The sequence below is a fragment of the Heterodontus francisci genome, chromosome 4, assembly GCF_036365525.1.
Source record: "Heterodontus francisci isolate sHetFra1 chromosome 4, sHetFra1.hap1, whole genome shotgun sequence".
NCBI lineage: Eukaryota > Metazoa > Chordata > Chondrichthyes > Heterodontiformes > Heterodontidae > Heterodontus > Heterodontus francisci.
The window spans coordinates 77,507,841-77,533,255 of record NC_090374.1 but is presented as its reverse complement, the minus strand read 5'-3'; the positions used below and the strand labels follow the sequence as shown (position 1 = coordinate 77,533,255).

The 25,415-nt window shown below is 43.2% G+C and overlaps 1 protein-coding gene across 2 annotated transcripts in view; it reads right to left on the bottom strand.

Moving 5' to 3' along the window:
- LOC137369102 (uncharacterized) overlaps positions 1 to 25,415 on the bottom strand; it is a 323,628-nt gene that overhangs the window by 180,330 nt on the left and 117,883 nt on the right. For both annotated transcript variants that reach the window (XM_068029753.1, XM_068029754.1), the window contains exon 6: positions 24,554 to 24,668. In XM_068029753.1, coding sequence (XP_067885854.1) covers positions 24,554 to 24,668 — 115 coding nt within the window. The remainder of the gene's footprint in view (positions 1 to 24,553; positions 24,669 to 25,415) is intronic.

The following is a 25,415-nucleotide window of genomic DNA, read 5'->3' as shown; positions in this document are numbered from 1 at the left end:
CCATCAAGCAGCACTTGCTTAGCAATAACCTGCTCAGTGACGCTCAGTTTGGGTTCCGCCAGGGCCACTCAGCTCCTGACCTCATTACAGCCTTGGTTCAAACATAGACAAAAGAGATGAACTCAAGAGATGAGGTGAGAGTGACTGCCCTTGACATCAAGGCAGCATTTGACCGAGTATGGCATCAAGGAGCCCTAGCAAAACTTGGAGTCAATGGGAATCAGGGGTAAACTCTCTGCTGGTTGGAGTCATACCTAGCACAAAGGAAGATGGTTGTGGTTGTTGGAGGTCAGTCATCTGAGCTCCAGGGCAGCACTGCAGGAGTTCCTCAGGGTAGTGTCCTAGGCCCAACCATCTTCAGCTGCTTCATCAATGGCCTTCCTTCAATCATAAGGTCAGAAGTGGGGATGTTCGCTGATGATTGCACAATGTTCAGCACCATTCGTAACTCCTCAAATACTGAAGCAGTCCATGTAGAAATGCAGCAAGACCTGGACAATATCCAGGCTTGGACTGATAAGTGGCAAGTAACATTTGCGCCACACAAGTGCTAGGCAATGACCATCTCCAACAAGACAGAATCTAACCATCTCCCCTTGACACACAATTGCATTACCATCACTGAATCCCCTACTATCAACATCCTAGGGGCTACCATTGACCAGAAACTGAACTGGAGTAGCCATATAAATACCGTGGCTACAAGAACTGGTCAGAGGCTAGGAATCCTGCGGCGAGTAACTCACTTCCTGACTCCCCAATGTCTGTCCACCATCTACAAGGCACAAGTCAGGAGTGTGATGGAATACTCTCCACTTGCCTGGATGGGTGCAGCTCCAACAACACTCAAGAAGCTCGACACCATCCAGAACAAATCAGCCCGCTTGATTGGCACACTATCCACAAACATTCACTCCCTCCACCACCGACGCACAGTGGCAGCAGTGTGTACCATCTCCAAGATGCACTGCAGCATCGCACCAAGGCTCCTCAGACAGCACCTTCCAAACCCGCAACCTCTACCACCTCGAAGGACAGGAGCAGCAGATGCATGGGAACATCACCACCTGCAAGTTCCCCTCCAAGTCACACACCATCCTGACTTGGAACTATATCGCCGTTCCTTCACTGTCGCTGGGTCAAAATCCTGGAACTTCCTTCCTAACAGCACTATGGGTGTACCTACCTCACATGGACTGCAGCGGTTCAAGAAGGCAGCTCACCATCACCTTCTCAAGGGCAATTAGGGGTGGGCAATAAATGCTGGTGAGGCCCACATCCCATGAATGAATTTTTAAAAAAAATTTGCTCCTTGCTTAGTGCATTGGAATACAATGGTTTCATAAAAGATGTTTTACTTGGGTCCAAAATAGGTCGTTAGTGCATTTTTTGCTGAGTTGTAGTCACTTTGCTCAGGCATAAGTGTCTCAAAGATATCTTCTAATTCTTCACCCCCATAGTGTAGAAGTATGGCCTTTTCCGTGTGTCGTCTGTGATTGCAAAACCTACATTGCGCCTTAGATATGTCGCAGCCACTTCTGCCAACATGGGGATACAGACGATAGCTTTGAATGCACATCAACAGGTGATAGGTTGGGCATAGACAGTAATACAAGATTATCTTTTTGTTTTGATTGGATGGTTATTTTCGAGAGATCAGTGTGAGTATACACTGTGCAAGCTTACTGCGTGACACTCTAACATAGTCTGCAAGTTAAAATGCTGTCTGTGAAAGTAGACAAAAACCTTTCAAAATGTTTATACCTGAAAGCAATTTTTGTTTTTTTTCCATCCTTTGCTATGTACCATGTCACCATTGTGATGCCCTCGGGTCTGGAGTGAGGTTTAGCCGAGGTTGGTGTAAGATATGAGAGGCAGATTGAAACAGCAGCAGCAGGCTGTTGAACATGAAGGCTTCTCCTTTTATTCTGTCTTAGATTCACTTTCACTTTGTTAGCATGTGTGTTCTACAGCAGCCCCTGGAGTACACAATGCACAATGCAATTGCAATTTCAAAATACTACAACATTACATTCGGCAACAACCCCTCACACCGACCACCGCCCCCCAATCCCCCCGCCAATTTTTACAGGAAAATGGCAATCTTTGTGAACAGGACTGCTATCCTGGCAAAACTGGGTTTTGTCCCAAATTTCAGACAATGGGTAAACAATCCATCCCACTCTCAGATTTGAATTTTGGGCACACTTTGGGAATCTCTTAATCACGATAGTCATAGTCATAGAGATGCAGCACTGAAACAGGCCATTCGGCCCACCGAGTCTGTGCCGACCAACAACCACCCATTTATACTAATCCTACATTAATCCCATATTCCCTACCACGTCCCCACCATTCTCCTACCACCTACCTACACTAGGGGCAATTTACAATGGTCAATTTACCTATCAACCTGCAAGTCTTTGGCTGTGGGAGGAAACCAGAGCACCCAGCGGAAACCCACGCGGTCACAGGGAGAACTTGCAAACTCCTCACAGGCAGTACCCAGAATCGAACCCGGGTCGCCGCAGCTGTGGTGCTAACCGCTGCACCACTCAATGTATATTCTTCTTCTGTAGATTATCCTTCACTGTTGACAACCTTGGCTATCAATGACACAGAGTACACTTGTCACCATTGCACTGAGAATCACTGTCAGCAAAAAAAACCCACGCTGACTGTAACGTTTTGTGATGGCTACCTATTTTGCCGGGAATGTATTTTTCACTGAATTTATGAATTCAGCTATGAAGCGGAATTCAGCTTTTAATTCCAGAGTTGCAAAATTCGGTGTTGAACTAACGTTAAAAATTCTTGTTGTCCATGGACAAAGGGTGGTTGAAGATGATAATGCACTATCCTGAAGGGAAATAAAATAGTCATTTAACTGTTTACTTTGAGATACTGGGAAGTTGCTAAGCACATCCCATAGAAGTGCCCACCTGGATGTTAGAATGGGTTATCATTGAGCCAAACATAAAAAGAAAGACTTACATTTATATAGTGCCTTTCATGACTACTGGACATCTCAAAGCGCTTTACAGCCAGTGAAGCACTTTTTGAAATGTAGTCACTATTGTAATGAAGGAAACAGAGCAGGTAATCAGCACACAGCAAGCTCCCATAAACAGCAATGTGATTTTGACCAGACAATCTGTTTTTAGTGATGTTAGTTGAGGGATAAATATTGGCCAGGACTCCCCTGGTGTCCTCTGAACTAGTGCCATGGGATCTTTTGCGTCTACCTGAGGGAGCAGACTGAGCCTTAGTGCTGCACTGGAGTGTCAGTCCAGATTTTTGTGCTTAAGACTCTGGAATGGGACATAAACCTAGAATCTTCTGACTCACAGGTGAGAGTGTTACCAACTGAGTCATGGTTGAAACTGGAATATATTCTGTTCGTTCATATATTTCATATAAAATGAAGCAGTTTGTTGGTTTACAAATGGCCTCATCTCATGAAAAGTGCTTTTTACTCTGCCTTCTGAAAATACAGAATACACATTGTGCCATGTGTAAGAATATATTATCTAGTGATGTTATGTCTTATTATCAATTACGGAGATATGATGGAGTAACAGTATTTTCTAGATCGTAGGGGAGTCGAGATTTGCTAACGAGAATGGCCAGTGTCACTAAACTGGAGAAAATATCTACTGCAAAGCCATGAATTTGTAACAGGACCCAAAGCTGAATAATACCACCTTAGGTGCAATATCAGCACAGATTGATTTGTGAACTTCTGTCACGTTACCACCACATTCATGCTGAAATATGGGGCTGAATTTTTGCGTTGGGGCAGGGAACAAGAGCCAGGACAACTTCCGCGTTGCAAAACCTGCCCTCGGATGGGGGGGGTGGGGGGAATGGAAATGATGCATGATATTCACGGGGCGACCCCTTAATTGATGTGGAGACGAATTCACTGTCCAATTAGCAGCTGTGAGGGCGGGAACAGAGATGGGACTTCTGAAGTGCAGGCCAGATTTAATTTAAACAGACCACGGCAGCCATTTCTGTGGCTGCTGTTTAAATCAACTTGATCTATTGAAGATATCCAGGAGAGTCAGAGGCCTGGAACTTGGGGCAGGACTGACCCTGGATTCTCCGATGTTGACCTAGACACAGTGTTGGAGGCCGTGAGGGAGAGCAGGGAGGTTCTCTTCCCGGAGGGTGGCAGGAGGAGGCCACCTGCATAAATGAAGCTCGTCTGCAGGACATAGCATAGATTGTGAACAACAGAAGCAAAACATGTAGATCCTGGATCCAGTGCCGGAAACTTCAACAACCTCATACACTCTGGCAAGATGAGTACCACCCCAAACCATCAGGACCGGTCTCTTGTGTCCCAGCAGACACATTAACTGAGGAGCCTCAGGGTGCACACTGCTCCTGAACATGGGAGTACAGCATGCCCAGGGCACTTACTGACCCTTCAGAATGGCTCGGAGCCATAGTGCTGCTGAGGACCTGTCACCACTGAGACATGTAGCTGCTAATGAATAAGACCAGCTTGCATTGGCCATACAGCATAGCACTGCCTTATCTCACTCTCTTGTGTCTGTGCAGGAGAAACAGGCACACTGTTATGACCAGGTGAGGAAGGGTCTCAGGCTCCCCTCTCACCCCTTCTCTGGTTTGGCCGTAACAGAGTTTATCTTTTTAAACACAGTGATTTTAGCTTACCACCTCAGTGAGCCGTTGCTCAGTGTTGCTCAGTGTTGCTCAGTGTTCATTGAATATAATTATTCAATGAACCAATCAGACAGGTTTTCTTGAGTTTAAACAAGAAAAATGTAAGTTTATTAACCTTATCACGCTAAACAAGTTAAACTACTAAAATATGCAACGCACCCACGTTCACATGCATACGAGAGGCACATGTCTGAGACTCATTTTATTGCTGACGTGACAAGGAAAGTGGTAAGAGGTATGCTGCCCTTTGTGAGAAGCCACCAAGGTCTGCAGCTGATTTGTGGAAGGAGCCAGAAGCAAAGAAGTTCAAGGTTACAATGCCTTTCATGGCTACTGGCAGGGCATGGCAACCAGTGCTGCGAGGCGCAAGGTCTTCAGCAACAAGGGCACAGATGTCTGTGGCCATCTGCCTGGAAAGTAGTTTCTTCTTTGCCAGTAGATCCTATGCGGAGAGGATGGCCTCTGCCTCCTTCCAGCTTTTGCTTATTGTCTCTGGGCCCAAAATCCGAGAGTCGTACCCCTTTGCCAGCTGCTTCCTTCCATGTGCCAGCTGCTTGACCAATTGTCCGTGGCAGCCTTGCCCCCTGCTCTTCACCCCTGCCATGCCAGTAGGGTAATGACTGCCTATGCTGCCTGCCACCTGAGCAGTGTCAAGGGCAACAGTCTACCAATGTCCAAGTTCTCCTGTGCACTTTTAAAACTTTTATGGCTCCAGGGTAATTCCCTGGTGCAACCATGTCTGGCTCCCCATTCCATACCCATCTCCTTTTACTTGGTTTGCCTCAGACAGCACGTGTAGTCTGTGCGCCCCCCGAAACCCTCAACAGTCTCTGTTAACGAGCTCTTAATGAACTCTACAAGCTCTTTAATTGGCCTTAATGGGGGATAAGGCACTCCCCCTACCCTGGTGAATGTAACTGGTGCCAGGAACGGAGTCGGGAAACCAGTTCTGGCTAGCCTGTGCCGATACTATTGGAACCCGTCCGTCTCTCATCCCAACTGCACTGGGTCCTAAAATTCAGTCCATGGGAGGGTTGGCAGACAAAAATCACACCATCCCTCCCCACTTACATACGTGATATCCGTTACCACGTAAGTGAAATTTGCTTATCTCATCTACTCAAAATGTTACTAGATTGTGAAGTCTTGGAGACTTACAGCCAATTAGTTCCTTTGACCACTAAATCAGCATTTTTATAAATCTATTATCTTAGTCAGCTAATTTTCAACCTTGTAGGAAATAGATCCTATAACTAAAACTTCTGCTCATATGGTAAGAAACCTTAAACAAAGTGACTCCTGATAACGCAGAACGATCACGGACGTCATCAGGCTGTGCGAACATTTGCCAGCTTGTCAGTATGAATGCACACATGCGTGTGCATGACATCACCACACAATGATGTCCTCACCCCAAAACAGCCTCTTCCATTTCCCCAAACAGTACACCGCTCCATCCCAGCAGCCTTGCTTCAATCGCCGCTCCCCCCACGCACCTCCCACCCCGCATCTCAGCTGCTTGCTTCCCGCCTCGCCGCTGCCTTCCCTCAGCCACTCGCTACCCCCACGGCCACTTCCCTTCCTCAACCACTCGCTCCTGCCCTCACTGCTTCCCTCCCTCAGCCACTCGCTCCTGCCCTTGCTGCATACCCCCACTCCCGGCCGCTTCCCTCCCCCTCAGCTGCTCGTTCCAGGCCTTACCGCTTCTCCCCTCCCTCGGCCGCTCATTCCCAGCCTCGACGCTCCCCTCCTCCCCTCAGCCAATCATTCCCCGCTGCACTGCCCAAAGAAGCAGCGGGGAACGAGCCACCAAAGCACAAGGTGGGGAGAGAGGGGTGACAGGGCAACGCGGAAGTGAGTTGCCGAGAGGAGGGAAGCAACGCGATCTGGAGCGAGCGAATGAGGGGGGCAAGTGGAGAGCGAGAGGCCGAGGGGGGGATGCGATGAGGCCAGCAGCGAGTGACTGAGGAAAGGCAGCGGCAAGAAGACGGGTGCAGGAGGGAGCGGTGAAGAGAAGCGTGATGGCAGGAGGGAGCGGGATACTGTCAAAAGTGGGAGGGAGCATCGATCACAACCATTGAGAGGTTTTGGGTTTAATCTGTTTTTGTGATAAATTGAGCGGCGCCATCTTTATTACTGGCAGCTGCTTGCAACATCGGAGACAGTGAGGGTTCAGTGGATGAAGCTGCATTTGCGTATGTGCTAGTACTGCGCCACCTAGTGATTGCATTGTTAGCAAACACCGCCAATCTTAAAACAGATGCAATGACAAAAAGGATCTGAAAAAATGCAATTGTTCAGGGTGTGAGATTAATAAGATTTGTTACTATTAAAGCAGGACTAATATTTTGGAAAATCCTTTCATTATCAGTTTTAGTTTGGCAAAACAAATGATAAAGTAAGTGGCAAAGCAGGGCTTCACACTAAAGGATGCACTAATTTTAGGGATGTTGAATGTTGATCCTTTTTGTAATAAATATGTTAGGAAATAATGAAATCACTTGCACAGCAATTCATTTGGAGTTATCCTGAACACATGAATCTGACTGCTCTGCTGCAGCTGAAGAATGAATACATTAAAACAGAATACAATTATGAGATGCTTTCAGATGGGCAATTTCTTTCAATTGCAATTTTAAACAATACAACATGCTATGCCTAATTCAAAAAGCATGAGTAATAGCTTTAAAACTCTCCATCAAAAGTATTTTTGTTACCTCCTTATAAATAAGCTGATGAAACAAGAAAAGAAGTGTTAGAAAAGTCACACAAGTTATAAATGGTTCATAGAAAAAGAAGATATTGTTAAATTACAATTTAAAAGGGACCTACTCAAAACAGAACACAGAAATAAATGAAAATAAAGCCAATTGCAATAAATATGCTCCGACGAACATTTTATCAAAGAAAATCATGGTTAAAATATATTACAATCCTACAAAACATTCTAAATTCATTAATTGTATCATTATGATGTATTCTTCTACATAGAGAAAAGTGAAGTCTCAGCAGCCACCTAGTGGAAGTGTAGTAAACAGTAAACAACACAAGGCAACAATGCAGTCAAGAGGACATTAAGAATGCAAAAGCAAAAAAATTAAACTTACATGTTATTAGTTCTAATCCAATGGATTAATCTTGGCAATTTAAAAGCAAAAGGTGTTTAATAAGGCACCCCATAGGAGGTTTGTTGATAAAATTCAGGTACACCATACTTAATAATTTAAAACTCACAGGAAACTACAGTCCAGTGAGTTTCACATCCATTGGGGTTGAAGTTACAGAAACCTTTATTAAGATCGTGGAGCATCAAAATAGAAATGAAATCATAAAAGATAGCCAATCTGAATTAATGAAGGGGAGGTTGCACCTACCTAATTTACTGATATTTCTGGAAGCATAGCATAGGAGCTTGATAGTGGATAGAGTGCACATGGATTTCAGTAAGGCCTTTGATATAGCGTAGGGTTTTGGTGGCCAAATGGGTGTGGAAACTGTGGCGGGCATGCACGCAATTAACAGTCAGCGATTTTTATGACGGGGGAAGGTGGTACCTGGCAACCTACCCGATTCTGAGCAATGACCAATTAAGCCTGTTAACGAGCTTGCTGTCAGCTCATTAAAGGCGAGTCTGCAATTTTTGAGGGAAGGCATGGGATCCATGCTGGATCTGAAATAGGTCAAGTAGAAAGAGGCAGCAATGCAGCGGGAAGGCAGTCATAGTCGCGCCATTCAATGAGATGGGCTCATAATAGGGTGCATGTCTGAGAGGGGCACTCATTCATTGTCACACAGTTGCCATCAGGTGAGCAGAGTTAATGGAGTAAGTGGTCTGTGTGTGTTGGTCAGTTGAGGGGTTCAAGACCCTCCAGGGACCGTGGAGCCATAAGGGGTACAAGTAAGCATTGTGAGTGCAGCTGACCGCAAGCAAGACAACAGCTGGACATGGAATTAAGGTACTCAGAGACAGGAACGAGTAGCGATGAGCATCAACATTCTCAGGAGCAGATGCAGAGTCCTGGGAATGAGGCAGGTAGCGGAGAGAAACGAGGGGCAAAGAAGGCAACGAAGGCCATACACTCAACCTCAAGTATAGTGCCAAAGAAGAGGTTTCCTGGACATGTCAGAGAAGCAGTGCCGCACAGGACTGCGCCTATCTAGGCAGATAGTATCTGAGATTTGTTCCTCATTGAGGAAGGCCTCGGACCTCGCAGTACTGGTCGCCATGCCCTGCCAGTAGCCATTAAAGTTCCCGTGGCCTTGAACTTCTTCACCTCTGGCTCATTCCAGGAATCAGCAGCAGACCTTGGTGGCATCTCCAAGCGTCAGCACACCATTGCATCTCACAAGCCACTGATGCCCTAGTTACAAAAGCAGGGCAGTATATAGAACCATAGAAAAATTACAGCACAGAAGGAGGCCATTCAGCTCATCGTGTCTGCACCAGTCGAAAACAATAGCCGCCCAATCTAATCCCACCTTCCAAAATCCCACTAGCCTTGCAGGTTACAGCATCTCAGGTGCATGTCCAGGTACCTTTTAAAAGAGTTGAGGGTTTCTGCTTCCACCATCATTACTGGCAGTGAATTCCAGACACCCACCACCCTATGGGTGAAAAAGTTTTTCCTCATGTCCCCTCTAATCCTTCTACCAATTACCTTAAATCTGTACCCCCTGGTAACTGTGCGCTAGGGGAAACAGGTCCTTCCTGTCTACTCTATCTAGGCCCCTCATAATTTTGTACACCTCAATTAAGTCACCCCTCAGCCTCTGCTATTCTAAGGAAAACAACCCTAGCCAATCCAAACTTTCCTTATAGCTGCAATTTTCAAGCCCTGGCAACATGCTTGTAAATCTCCTCTGTACTCTCTCCAGAACAATTATGTCCTTTCTGTAATGTGTGACCAGAACTGTAAGCAATACTCCAGCTGTAGCCTAACTAGTGTTTTATACAGTTCCAGTATTACATCCCTGCTTCTGTATTCTATACCTCGGCCAATAAAGGAAAAAATTCCATATGCCTTCTTCACCACTCTATCTACCTGTCCTGACACTTTCAGGGACCTGTGAACATGCACTCCAAGGTCTCTCACTTCCTCTACCCCTCTCAATATCCTCCCATTTATTGTGTAATCCCTTGCTTTGTTTGCCCTCCCCAAATGCATTACCTCACACTTCTCTGGATTGAATTCCATTTGCCACTCTTCTGCCCACTCAACCAAACCATTGATATCATTCTGGAGTCTATCCTCTTCACTATCAACTACACGGCCAATTTTTGTGTTATCAGCAAATGCCTTACTAAAATCCATGCAGACCACATCCACTGCACTACCCTCATCAATCCTCCTTGTTACTTCCACAAAAACCTCAATCAAGTTAGTAAGACATGACATCCCTTAACAAATCCATGCTGACTATCCCTGATTAATCTGTGCTTTTCTATGTGGCAGTTTATCCTGTCTCTCAGACTTGATTCTAATAATTTACCCACCACCGAGGTCAGATTGACCGGCCTATAATTATTTGGCTTATCCCTCGCACCCTTTTTAAACAGAGGTATAGCTTTCGCAGACCTCCAATCCTCTGGCACCTCGCCCGTATCCAGTGAGGATTTGAAGATGATCCTCAGCACATCTGCTATTTCCTACCTGGCTTCCTTTAACAACCTGGGATGCAATCCATCCGGCCCTGGCAATTTATCCACTTTCAAGGATGTCAGACCCTCTAGTACTTCCTCTCTCATTAAGCATATTGTATCTAATATTTCACACTCCTCCTCTTTTACTATAATATCTGCATCATCCCTCTCCTTTGTGAAGACAGAGACAGAAAACTCATCAAGAACCCTGCCCACATCTTCTGCATCACACACAAGTTCCCTTGTACATCTCTGATAGGCCCTACCCTTTCCTTAGATATCCTCTTGCTTTTAATGTACTGATAAAACATCTTTGGGTTTTCCTTGATTTTATCTTCAAATAATTTTTCATGTCCTCTTTTTGCATTTCTAATTTCTTTTTTTACTTCACCCTGCACTTTCTATACTCCTCTAGGCTTTCTAAAGAATTAAGTTTTTTGTGATCGTCATTAGCTTTCTTTTTCTGCTTTAACTTACCCTGTATGCTTCTAGATAACCAGGGGGCTCTAAATTTGGCCGTGCCACCATTTATCTTTGTGGGGATACACCTACACTATGCCTGTAGAATCTCGCTTTTGAATGCCTCCCACTGTTTTGCCACTGATTTTCCTTCAAGTAGCTGTATCCAGTCCACTTTCGCCAGATCACCTCTCAGTTTTGTAAAATTTGCCTTCCCCCAATTTAGAACTTTAATTCCTGTTTTATCTTTGCCCTTTTCCATGATTGTGCTAAAACTAACTGTCTTATGGTCATTATCTCCAAAATGGTAACCCACTGCTACTTCATCCACTTGCTCAGCTTCATTACCAAAGACTAAATCTAGAATTGCACCCCCTCTCGTTGGGCTTGTTACGCGCTGGTTAAAAAAATTCTCTTGAATGCAGTTCAAGAATTTTCCGCCCTCTGTGCCCTTCACACTGTTTGTATCCCAGTTGATATTAGAGTAGTTGACATCCCTAACTATTAATGCCCTATAGATTTTGCATTCAGAAATCTGCCTCTCACTATTTGGGGGTCTATAGTACACTCCTGGTCGTGTGGCTGCCCCTTTTTTTTATTTCAGAGCTCAACCCATATGGCCTCATTCGATGATTCATTTAGTATATCATCCCTCCTCACAGCTGTTACTGATTCCTTAACCAATAATGCTACACCCTCTCTTTTTTGATCCCTCTCTCTATCCCGCCTGAAAACCCTATATCCAGGGATGTTGAGCTGCCATTCTTGCTCCTTTTTCAGCCAAGTTTCCGTTATAGCAATGATATCATGTTGCCATATGTCTATATGTGCCCTCAGCTCATCAGCTTTATTTACTATACTCCTTGCATTTAAATAAATACCTGTTAACAATGCCAAATTCCTGTGCTGCACACTTTTTAATCTTTGCTTCTTCTGTCTTTCAGAGTCACTTGCTAATTTTCTGTCTCCTGTTCCCTGCCCTGAAATTGTCCTATCTGAAACTGACCTCAGGTTCCCATACTCCTGCCAAACTAGTTTAAACCATCCCCAACAGCACTAGCAAACCTGCCTGTCCCAGTCCTGTTCAGCTGTAGACTGTCCGGCTTGTACAGGTCCTACCTTCCCCAGAACTGGTCCCAATCCTCTAGAAATCTGAAGCCTTCCCTCCTGCACCATCTCTCCAGCCACGTAGTCATCTGGTGTATTCTCCTATTACTATACTCACTAGCATGTGGCCTTGGAAGTAATCCGGAGATTGCTATCTTTGAAATCCTGTTTGCTAATCTCTTTTTTAATTCCCTAAACTCAACCTGCAGGACCTCATCCCTCGTTCTTCCTATATCATTGGTACCAATGTGGACCACGACCTCTGGCTGTGCACCCTCACCCTCCAGAATGCTCTGTAGCCGCTCAGTGACCCTTGCACCAGGGAAGCAACATACCATCCTGGAATCATGTCTGTGATCACAGAAACACCTATCTGTTCTCCTAACTATAGAATCCCCTACCATTATTGCTCTCTTCTCTCTTCCCTCCCTGCATAACTGAGCCACCCATGGTGCTCTGGTCATGACTCTCGCTACACTCTCCAGAGGAACCCTCTCTCCCATTGGTACTCAGAACTGAATACCGGTTAGAAAGTAGGATGCCCTGTGGGGACGCCTTGACCTTCTTGTCTGTCTGGCAGCCACCCAGTCCCTCTCTGCCTGTAGTCTCTTAAGCTCTGGGGTGACTACCTCCTGAAACGTGCTATCCATGTTGTTCTCTGCCTCGCGGACGTGCCACAGTGACTCCAGCCGCTGCTCAAGTTCCGAAACCCGGAGCTCAAGCTTCTGCAGCCGGTGACACTTCCTGCAGATGTGTTTGTCAAGGACACATGGTACGTCCACGACTTCCCACATACCATAGGAGGCACATTCCACTTGACCGAGCTGCCCTGCCATTACTTAGCTTTACAATCTAATTACTGCTAATATAATAAGTAGAATAATTTAGCAGTTACTTGCTAATCGGAATCTTCCCCTGTACCGTGGAGGCCGAAAAGGTGGAAAAAAGACTGCAAAGAGCACCTCCTTCCTCTAGTCAGTGAAATCCCTCACAGAACTCACAGCCTTATACTCTGTCAAAATGGCACTATTCTAATTAGTAATTATTAATAAATTACACTAACTGAAACCTTAGTAGTAGAGGGTTTTAAAAAAAGAACTTTTTTTCTGATTTTTAGGCTATTTGCAGGCAATAACAGCTGTTACTTACCAACCAATCAGCTTACTGATTTCCCGTGATGTCACTGTTAGATTTTTTTTTAACACTTTTTCAACCCATTGCGCGGGGACACAGCCACAGACTGCCGCTCCGTTCTGCCAGGCGCACTCAGCTCCTGACCTCATTACAGCCTTGGTCCAAACATCGACAAAAGAGATGAACTCCAAAGGTGAGGTGAAAGTGACAGTCCTTGACATCAAGGCACCATTTGACCGAGTATAGCATCAAGGAGCCCGAGCAAAACAGGAGTCAATGGGAATCAAGGGGCAAACTCTCTGCTGGTTGGAGTCATACCTAGCACAAAGGAAGATGGTTGTGGTTGTTGCAGGTCAATTATCTCAGTCCCAGGATGTCACTGCAGGAGTTCCTGGGCCCAAACATCTTCAGCTACTTCATCAATGACTTTCCCTTCATCATAAGGTCAGAAGTGGTGATATTTGCTGATGATTGCACAATGTTCAGCATCATTCACGACTCCTCAGATACTGAAGCAGCCCATGTCCATAAGCAGCAAGACTTGGACAACATCCAGGCTTGGGCTGATAAGTGGCAAGTAACATTCGCACCAACAACTGCCAAGCAATAACCATCACAAACAAGAGAGAATCTAACCATCTCCCCATGACGTTCAATGGCATTACCATCGCTGAATCCCCCACTATTAACATCCTGGGGGTTACCATTGACCAGAAACTGAACTGGAGATGCCGCATAAATGCTGTGGCTACAAAAGCATTCAGAGGTTGGGAATTCTGCAGTGAGTAACTCACCTCTTGACTCTCCAAAGCCTGTCCACCATCTATAAGGCACAAGTCAGGAGTGTGATGGAGTACTTGCCTGGATGGGTGCTACTCCAACAACATACAAGAAGCTCGACACCATCCAGTACAAAGCAACCCACTTGATTGGCACCCCATCCACTACCTTCAATATTCACTCCCTCCACCACCGACGCACAGTGGCAGCAGTATCATCTACAAGATGCACTGCAGCAACTCACCAAGGTCCCTTCGACAGCACTTTCCAAACCTGTGACCTCTACCATCTAGATGGACAAGGGATGCAGATGCATGGGAACACCACCACCTACATGTTCCTCTCCAAGCTACACACCATCCTGACTTGGAATTATACTGCCATTCCTTCACTGTCACTGGGTCAAAATCCTGGAACTCCCTTACAATCAGCACTGTTAGTCTACCTACACCCCAAGGTCTTCAGCGGTTCAAGAAGGCAGCACATCAATTGGCAAGTTGCCTCCAAGGAGTATGATTAACAACGACAGCTCACCTATACAATGGTAATGAGGTCTGATCATATAAACCGATCGTGCCTTCCAGCAAGGCAGTTGATATACAAAAACCTGCATTTTTATAGTGCCTTCCATGACCACCAGACGTCTCAAAGCGCTTTACAGCCAATGAAGTGCATTTGAAGTGTTGTCAATAAAGTAATGTAGAAAACGCAAAACACAAACAAAATCATAACTCCATCAGCACCCCAATACCGTTCACCCCAACCTAGTCTTTCTGACTGTTCACTAATTTCATCCTCTATCATGGACTTCAGAGGTCTATCGATAACTGAAGTAAAATTGCTTAGCCCATAACTGCCTGGTTTTCCTTCCTCCTTTTCTGAATAAGACAGTGACAAAAATTAAGCGTTTTTAGCTACCCAGAATTAGTTATTCGATTTTCGTCTTGCTGGTCACAGCTCACACAGGCTTAAATTTGAAAAATGCTTACTATTTACTTATGTAAGCTGCAAAGAATATGTATTTTGGTCTAGTATATAAAAGCAGGTTAATATAGGTTAATCCCGTGGAACAAATGATAGTTAAATATGCTAATACCTGCTGAGTGCAGAGCTATTAACACCATTCTGTCCAGTAGTGCCCCTGAGAGCTCTCCGAACAAATGTGAATTTCCAATAATCACAGGCTGATCAATCTGGTTGGAACAGATCAATGGATTTCTCAGAAAGGGGTTAAGTCATTTAATTCAAACATCCCAAGTGACTGACAACCTGGGGATCTTTTTAAAATAATAGGTTTGATTGACATCCCAATCTGAGGTGAAGGTCTGAATCAGTTCTGAGAAAGAGGCAGGATCATGATGTTTTGTGGTCCATTAGATGGCAATCTTATAGCCAGCAGTTTCTGATGTTCATTACTCAGTCTGAAGCCAGGGACATAAGCCTTGTTAGAAGATTCTATGGTCGCCAATAGCCATGTAAGAAATAATATGGTTAATAACGTGGTCAGTTGTTTGAAGGTTTTCATGGTGAGAACAGTAATGCTGATTAAGATGATTTTACAGTTTAACACCATGTGAATTTGCTCTGAAAAGAGCAGCTGTTTCCTTGAAAAAGGAGTTCTTAAAAGAACTGGCAGACGTTTTGGGCAGTGTATTCTGCCCGTTGTCTGGAGAAATACTACAAACTCACCTCATCCATTACACACTGGCATACAAGACATGTCAGGGAGGCTATGGAGATCTATCAACACCACACCATCCCTGAAGACAGTGGCCTGCTCATCAGTGATATCTGGCTACCCCGACTCAAGAAACACACCACCACCAACTCTGCAGCCAACATACCTCGACAAGAACAATAATATGTATCGACTTACCACAAGATACAATAGCTGACCAAGTTGCAGCAAGAATAATAGCATGTACCGACCTATCATGGAACACAATTAGCCGACCAATAGCAGCAAGAACAAGAACATGTAATGACCTATCAACAGTAAGGTCTCGCCCACATTCCCATTCTCCACCACATATAAACCCACTGTTTCCACCCATTCCAGTTATTTCTCCAGATGACAGGAAGAGTACACTGCCCAAAACATCGAGGCCTGTTAGTTCTGGGTCACGTTACCATTTATCTAGATATTAAGCAATAAAAGGTGCACTCTTGATCATACAGCACAATGCCCACTTACAGGAGTGACCAATAACACCAAACCCAGAGAATATCTGATGCAAAATTCATAAATTTTGGCACAGGTCTTCCTGTCTCTTGCTGCTACATATACAACAAAGAGCAGAAGGGAGGACCCAGAGAAAGACAGCAGTGTCTAAAACAGCGGGAGAAAGGAGGACCCGGAGAAAGACAGCAGCACCTGTTTGAGTTTTTTGAGGATGTAACTTGCAGAATAGAGAAGGGGGAACCAGTGGATGTGGTGCATTTGGATTTTCAGAAGGCTTTTAATAATGTCCCAAACAGGAACTTAGTAAGCAAAATTAAAACACATGGGTTTAGGAGTAATATACTGGCATGGATTGAGAATTGGTTAACGGACAGAAAACAGAGAGTAGGATTAAACGGGCCATATTCAGGTTGGCAGGCAGTGACTAGTGAGGTACTGCAAGGATCAGTGCTTGGCCCCCAGCTATTCATAATTGTCAAGGACTTGTAAGATTTTTCTCCTCAGATTAAAACAGTGTGCCTTTAAGACTGGGAGTGAAGTTTTGGATTTATGGAGACACAGTGTGCCACAGCTGCATTTTGTTACCTAGGCAACAGCAGGAAAGAGAAGTCACATGGTGTAGTGTTTCCACTTGACTGTGTGTAAAACTGGCAAAAACCAGTCTGAACCAGATTCACCAGCGAAGCGTACTGAGAACAGCTGTCTATTCTCTCAGCAGAAATTCTACAAGGAGGTATGGGACAAATGAATTGCCTAAAGAGGAAATATGCCTTTTGAGAGAGCATTTGGCATTGCTGAAGGAACTGTTGATGCCTGCTGCAGCCAAAGAGTTTGAATGCCCCCTATCAAACACAGACTGCTTCATCAAATCCAAGTGAAGACTTCGAGTGGCCTTTGATTATTTTCACATTAGAATACCTTATCCATCAGGAACGTAACCCACAAAACTTATTTATTTCTTTTATTCTTAAGAAACAGCTAATTTTTAAAAACGCCACTTTTAGAAACCAGTTAACTACTGTTATTTATGAATGTATGCGTGTGAATGGGGAAGTTAGGTTAAAATAAGATGTTATAGGGTCTTTAGACATAGGTTTATTTTAATAGTGTTTAAGATTTAGTTTTTTAAATAAATAGTTAATTTGTTGTTGTCTAAAGATACCTGGTTTGGTCTGTTTCATTCTGGGGGTTAAGTCTGAGTGTTTAATTTGACTGTTTTCCGGTTGGGTGGAAAACTTTAATAACATGATGTGGCCTGTGGAGTTACGGGACTGAATTGATAGTGCATTGCTCCCACTGCGGTCTTAACACAATCTAAATCAATCTTCTGGATGTGGGGAGCAAATTTAATATTTCCAAGTCTGCTGATGACACAAAACTAGGTGGGAATGTGAGTTGTGAAGAGGCTGCAAAGAGGCTTCAAGGGGATTTAGACAGGCTAAGTGAGTGGGCAAGAGCATGGCAGATGGAATATAATGTGGAAAACTGTGAAGTTATCCACTTTGGTAGGAAAAACAGAAATGCAGGGTATTTCTTAAATGGTGAGAGATTGGGAAGTGTTGATGTCCAGAGAGACCTGGGAGTCATTGTTTATAACTCACTGAAAGCTAAAATGCAAGTGCAGCAAGCAATTAGAAAGGCAAAAGGTATGTTGGTCTTTATTACAAGAGGGTTTGAGTACAGGAGTAAAGAAGTCTTGTTGCAATTGTATAAAGCCTTGGTGAGATTGCACCTAGAGTATTGTGTACAGTTTTGATCTCCTTACCTAAGGAAGGATACACTTGCCATAGAGGTAGTGCAACGAAAGTTCACCAGACTGATTCGAACGTACGCATTAGGAGCAGGAGTAGGCCACTCGGCCCATCAAGCCTGCTCCTCGGTTCAATCAGATCATGGCTGATCTGACTGTAACCTCGACTCCACATTCCTGCCTTCCCCAATAACCTTTCACCCTCTTTGCTTATCAAGAATCAATCTACCTCTGCCTTAAAAATATTTAAAGATTCTACTTCCACTGCCTTTTGAGGAAGAGTGTTCCAAAGACTCACGACCCTCTGAGAAAAAACTTCTCCTCATCTCTGTCTTAAATGTGCGACCCCTTATTTTTAAACAGTAACCCCTAGTTCTAGATTCTCCCACAAGGGGAAGCATCCTTTCCAAATCCAATCTGTCAAGACCCCTCAGGATCTTATATGTTTCAACTAAGTCGCCTCTTACACTTCTAAACTCCATTGGATACAAGCCTAGCCTGTCCAACCTTTCCTCGTAAGACAACCCGCCCATTCCAGGTATTAGTCTAGTAAACCTTCTCTGAACTGCTTCCAACATATTTACATCTTTTCTTAAATAAGGAGACCAATGCTGTACACAATACTCCAGATGTAGTCTCACCATTGCCCGGTATAACTGAAGCATAACCGCCCTATTTTTGTGTTTAATTCCCCTCACAATAAACGATAACATCCTATTAGCTTTCCTAATTACTTACTGAACTTCCATACTAACCTTTTGTGATTCATGCACCAGGATAACCGGATCCCTTGCATCTCAGAGCTGTGCAGTCTCTCATCATTTAGATAATATGCTTCTTTTTTATTCTTCCTGTCAAAGTGAACAATTTTACATTTTCCTACATTATATTCCATTTCCCAGATCTTTGCCCACTCACATAACCAATTATATCCCTTTTTAGCCTCCTTATGTCCTCTTCACAACTTACTTTCCTACCTAGCTTTGTGTCATCAGCATATTTAGCAACCATATCTTTGGTCCCTTCATCTAAGTCATTTATATAAATTGTAAAAAGTTGAGGCCCCAACACTGATGCCTGGGATGGCGGGATTGTCCTATGAGGAGAGATTGAGGAGACTGGGCCTATATTCTCTAGAATTTAGAAGAATGAGAGGTGATCTCACTGATGCATACAAAATTCTTACAGGGCTTGATAGGTTTGATGCAGGAAGGCTGTTTCCTCTGGCTGGGGTGTCTAGAACCAGGGGACAGTCTCTGAATGAGAGGTAGACCATTTAGGACTGAGATGAGGAGCAATTTCTTCACTCAGAGGGTGGTGAATCTTTGGAATTCTCTACCCCAAAGGGCTGCGGAAGCTCAGTCATATACAAAACAGAGATTGACAGATTTCTAGATAGTAAAGATATCAAGGCATATGAGGATAGTGTGGGAAAATGGCATTGAGGTAGAAGATCAGCCATGATCTAGTTGAATGGTGAAGCAGGCTCAAGGGGCCCAATGGCCTACTATTTCCTATGTTCTGAAAAGTTGGTTCAAATCCTAAGTCTAGAAATAAATGTTCTATTAAAGATTAGCAACCCAATTAGCCAAACTAACGTCAGTGGAAGAAAGTTAAACATCTACTTCCAAAGCTGATTCCAAAAATTGCATTGATCAAGATGGCATACCAAGTCTTAAAACCTCTACCTTAAGAATTAGCTGCTTCTGTTGCTTAACCATCTTGCCAACTAGTGTTGTGTCATCTAAGTGAAAGCAGAGCACCAAATTTGGGGGTAAAATTCCTCTTTTAATGTAAAATAGGAGAAATGTTTCTTTTCTGTGAAATTAATGACCCATCAATGAAATCATTAGAATGTGTGGCTTTAAATCATGAGGCTTCTAAGAATACAAATTTATTAACAGGGTGCTAATAATGGAGAAAAACAGACATTCTTCCGTTTTTGGTTTCAAGAATAACTTTATCCCTATTCCCAACTCAGCGCCAAAGTCACAGCTGACCATTTCTCAGGTAAAGGTACCTATATTCACTTTTCAATTTGGTTACAGAGCAAACTCATCAGCATATGATGATCTCAATGTCACAGTGCAAAAATTGAGTAATTCTCTTGATGTCTAATATCAATACAGAGTAATGGTTCCCAACATTTCCAAAATGGTCAGCAAGGTTCCAATGTAAAGCTAACTTCTTGTGGAATATTGGTCACTGAATCAGAAATGTAGCCACTTGTGAGAAAACAGGGACCTGCTAAATGACAATTCATGAATATATGTCAATGGCTATGTAGCAATCCCTCAGAATGTGTACTAGGCATAACTCTTAATCAACTTGAAGGATGGTGTCAAAAGGAGATGTAATTTTTTTTCTAATGATATAATTTTCTATATAGTGGTTAGCTTCTGATTCAAATGACAAAGAGCAACTCAATTATTACAGGCAGGTATAAACAGAATTATAAAGCGACAAATGGCTTGCCAGTTCTGAGAGGATGAAGTAAATAACTCTCACAAAAGCTTGAATTTTCACTACTAACTTGCTTCTACTAGGGCAGCAAGCTCTCTTCAGTTACAAATATTTTCCTTCTAGGCTGGCACTCACATCTGAGATATGTTGGGAAAAATAGACAGTTAAAATGTTGAAAAAAGGCTATGAGAAGCATAAGAATTGGGAAAGTGAAACCAATGTAGAAGTTCAGCGACAATCTTATTAAGTGGCGATGCAGGCTCGAGGGGCCACATGGCGTAATCCTACTCCTATTTCTTATGTTCTAAAAGTCCTGAAGATGCCAGACCTTACTTGTCACAGCAAGTATCTGCAGTGTTCTACAAAGCCCATTGCTTCCCAGGAATTCAGTAGGTCTGTTTGCCAGGCTGAACAGAAAACCTTTTGCTTCTAGGCTAAATTAAGACCAGTGAACATGATGACGATTGCCTACTTCATCCTCCACAGCAGTGCAGAGATGCAGCCAAACTGGAATTCTCTACAGGCAACTGAAGCAGCACCACATGAATTGTTTGCATTTACATCATACCTCTATGTTTATACCATTCTACATCAATGCAAAGAGTCTATACTGACCAGTGGTAAACTACTTCTACATAAAAACATTGGAACACAGGAAATAGGAGCAAGAGTAGGCCATTCGGCCCCTCGAGCCTGCTCCACCATTCAACTAGATCATGGCTGATCTTCTACCTCAACGCCATTTTCTCACATTATCCCCATATCCCTTGATATCATTACTATCTAGAAATCTATCGATCTCTGTCTTGAACATACGCAATAACTGAGCTTCCAAAGCCCTCTAGAGTACAAAATTCCACAGATTCACCGCCCTCTGAATGAAGAAATTCCTCCTCATCTCAGTCCTAAATGGCCTACCACTGTGTCCCCTGGTTCATGAGCCCCCAGCCAGGGGAAACATCCTTCCTCCATCAACTCTATCGAACCTGTATGGATCTTGAATGCAGAAGATTAAATAGAAAATTAACATTAACTGTTGAACCGAGGGGTCAGAGCAAACACAAGTCTGCCAAGAAGCACTAAAGATCTGATGCCCACCTTCCCAGTGCAATTCTCCGATCAATTTTATAAGGCATTGCTTCTCATTAGTTGCCTAGGGATCATCCTGTTATTTAGACATTTAATACATCAAGTAAATATTGTAAAAAATCATGGAAAACTATATTATTTCATATTTCTGCTTTCCCAAATGCCATAAAGAATATGGGAGAGAATTTCAACTACTGGCCTCCCATTTCTCACCTGAAGAATGACCAGCGGTTGAAAAAGTTGGGAATCTTGTGCATCCCTTTACCTCTCTATATCAACTGAGCAAAGAAGCCCAACAACACAAATCATTAAAAACCAGTAAACAGCTACAAAAAGCAATCAAAAAGGCCTTTATCTCAAGGGGGCTAGAATACAAAGGAGAAAATTATGCCTCAGTTGTAGACCCCACTGGAGTATTGTATTCAGTTTTTAGCATTGCACCTCAGGAAGGATATATGAGCTTTGGAAGAAATGAGGCATAGTTTAATGATCCGGGGCTTAGAGAGATAAATTATGAGGACAGCTTGCATAAACCTGGTTTGTATTCCCTTGAGTATAGGAGATAGAGATGTGATCGAGGTGTTTAAAATGTCAAAAGGATTTGATAGGTAGATAGGGAGAAACAATTTCCTTTGGTGGGGGAATCAAGAACAAGGGAACATTATTTTAAAATAAGAGCTAGGCCATTCAGGGTGGTAGAAATTTGGAACTCTCTTGCTTAGATACTGAGAGGCTGTTTCCCCTGACTGGGGACTGTAGAACACAGGGGCACATCTGGAGAAATTTCTTCACTCAGTGGGTTGTGAATCTTTGGAATAGTCTACCTCAGAGGGTTGTGGATGCTCCATCATTGAGTATATTCAAGATTGAGATCGATAGATTTTTTGATCTCCAAGGGAATCAAGGATATGGGGAGCAGGCAGGAAAGTGAAGTTGAGGTAGAAGATCAGCCAATTATTAAATTGGTGGAGAAGGCTCGAGGAGTCAATAGGTCAACTGCTGTTCCTATTTTTTATGCTCTTAAAAAGCTGTAGATGCTGGGACGATTGTAGTTTTCAAGATTGAGATAGATAATTTTTTGTTAGGTAAGTGGCAAGAAATATGGAGCAAAGGCGAGAAAATGGAGTTGAAGTTTAAATCAGGTGGATTCAAAATTGGCTTAGCTGTAGGAGACAGAGAGTGATGACAGACGGCTGTTTTAGTGACTGGAAGCCAGTGTCCAGTGGTGTACCACAGGGATCTGTGCTGGGTCCTCTATTGTTTGTCATTTATATAAACGACATAGATGACTATGTGGGGGGTAGGATCAATAAGTTCGCGGATGACACAAAGATTGGCCGAGTGGTTAACAGTGAGGTTGAGTGTCTTGGGTTACAGGAAGATATAAACGGGATGGTCAAATGGACAGAAAAATGGCAGATGGAATTTAACCCTGAAAAATGTGAGGTGATACACTTTGGAAGGAGTAATGTGACATGAAAGTATTCAATGAATGGTCTGACACTGGGAAGTTCCGAGGAACAAAGGGACCATGGTGTGTTTGTCCATAGATCTCTGAAGGCAGAAGGGCAGGTTAATAGGGTGGTGAAAAAGGCAGATGGGACACTTGCCTTTTTCAATCGAGGCATAGATTACAAAAGCAGGGAGGTCATGTTGGAGTTGTACAGAACTTTGGTAAGGCCACAGCTGGAGTACTGTGTGCAATTCTGGTCGCCACATTATAGGAAGGATGTTATTGCACTGGAGGGGGTGCAGAGGCGATTCACCAGGATGTTGCCTGGGATGGAACATTTAAGCTATGAAGAGAGGTTGGATAGCCTTGGGTTGTTTTCGCTGGAGCAGAGAAGACTGAGGGGGGAACTGATCGAGGTGTACAAGATTATGACGGGCATGGACAGGGTGGATAGGGAGCAGTTGTTCCCCTTAGTTGAAAGGTCAGTTACAAGAGGACACAAGTTTAAGGTGAGGGGCAGGAGGTTTAAGGGGGATTTGAGGAAGAACCTTTTTACCCAGAGGGTGCTGACGGACTGGAATGCACTGCCTGGGAGGGTGGTAGAAGCGGGTTGCCTCACATCCTTTAAAAAGTACCTGAATGAGCACTTGACACGTCATAACATTCAAGGCTATGGGCCAAGTGCTGGCAAATGGGATTAGGTAGACAGGTCAGGTGTCTTTAATGCATCGGTGCAGACTTGATGGGCCGAAGGGCCTCTTCTGCACTGTATTATTCCATGATTCTGTGATCAGCCATGATCTAACTGAATGACAAAACAGGGCTGAGTGGTCTTCTCCTGTTCATATTGTTCCTATGTTTCAGGCAGCCCTTTAAATGGCCAAACATTAACAGGCATACGGTGTTTAACTATGTCAATCATGTTGTAATACCCTGACTGTAACTTTCTGAGAGAAAGGAGCGAAGCATTCGGGGTTAATGCCAATGGCACATTCCCCTTAAATGGACCACCGCAGGCAGCTCCCAAAAGACAATTTTTTTGGGGGGAGGGGTTAGTTTTGAAGATTTTTGTGGGGGAGGAAGAGGAATGTTCTTCTAGACCCCACAAAAATCTTCTGGCTGGTTGCAGATCTGTTCTTGCCCCCAGCTCTGGCATCTGCACCTCCTCTTACCTGGTGACCATCTGCATTTGGTAGCCAGCCAATTCTTTTCCTCAGGATGCCCCAAGGCTCCAGGCAACCACCTGCCTTGCTGGGCAGGCATTTCTGGAGCACTGTTGACATCCCACCTGTTTGGTGCCCACCTAAAAGTGGCACCCTATCTTAATCTCTGACTTAAAATAAATTACTTTTTCATCATCTACTATATAATTGCAGAATGCATACAGAAAGAAAATGGAATAGCCGATCCATTCTATGTTGAAGAAAACCATGATAACTCACTTGTAACAGCATCACTGACAAAATTAGTTACAAGTTCTTTCTCATATATGTGATAATGTTAGTATTTGTTTTGTTATCCATTGTGCATTATTTATTAATAATCAATTAACATTACAATTTAGACCATTACATGATCAAGTGTAACATCCACAGGAAATTAAATAAGGAAGTCATTATGACCAACCACTGTACATAGCCCAGCTATTTACCTAATCATACAATTGATATCATGTTTTTATATCAACTTCAAGTTATCCTAAATTTAACACCGTTTTAGTGAAACATTCTTTCAGCTGCTACTCGTGTAATTCAATAAGAAATTAAGAACACTTCAGCTCTTGTTTGGCTTTCATTTTACCGTTTGCCATTTCTGCAGTCTTTTTTGAAGGGCTTGACACATTTCAATAAGCTGCATCAGTTCAGCTCGTGAAATTGGTACTTCAGATGTGGGACATTCAAACATTAATAAGGATCTGTGGAGAGATCAAACATTAATATACAGTGTTATAAAAACGTTAACTAATTGCTAGGGAGCATTTCTACAGCTCAATGCATCATGCCAAAAGTTTACATTCACTACTCAGAGGTGCAGTGCTTCGACAGCATGAGGTAATATTCACCCTTATAGTGTATCAAAAATGTTTATATTTATTCATTACTATAATCACTAGAAGCAAATTATTAGTTATTTATGATCCTGTTAATTAATTTATATTACAAAATACCACATTAAGAAGTCAGCCAAATGCAAAAAGATCTATATAAAGTAAGCAAAACAATATTAATTTCTAGCCCAGTCATTCATTTCAAAAGTTACTGTTCAAAAGTTCAATGTTACTGTTTTTAGTGTAAATTAACTGAATAATTAGAGAATCCATTGGCTAACAGTACAGATAAAAAATGTTAATATTTTAAATTATAAATGTTAAATGTAATGTCAGCCTTGGTTCAGTGGCAGCACTCTCACCACTGAGTCAAAAAGCTGTGGGTTCAAGCCCCACTCCAGAGCCTTGAGCACATAATCTAGGCTAACACTCTGAAGTATTAAGGAAGTGATGAACTATCAGAGATGCTCTCTCTCAGATGAGATGTTAAATTGAGGTCTGATTCAACCTCACAGTTTGCATATAAAAGATCAAACAAATTTCCTGACCAATATTTGTACCTCAACCACCATCATTAAAACAGATTTTCTGATTTTTTATCTCATTGCTATTTGT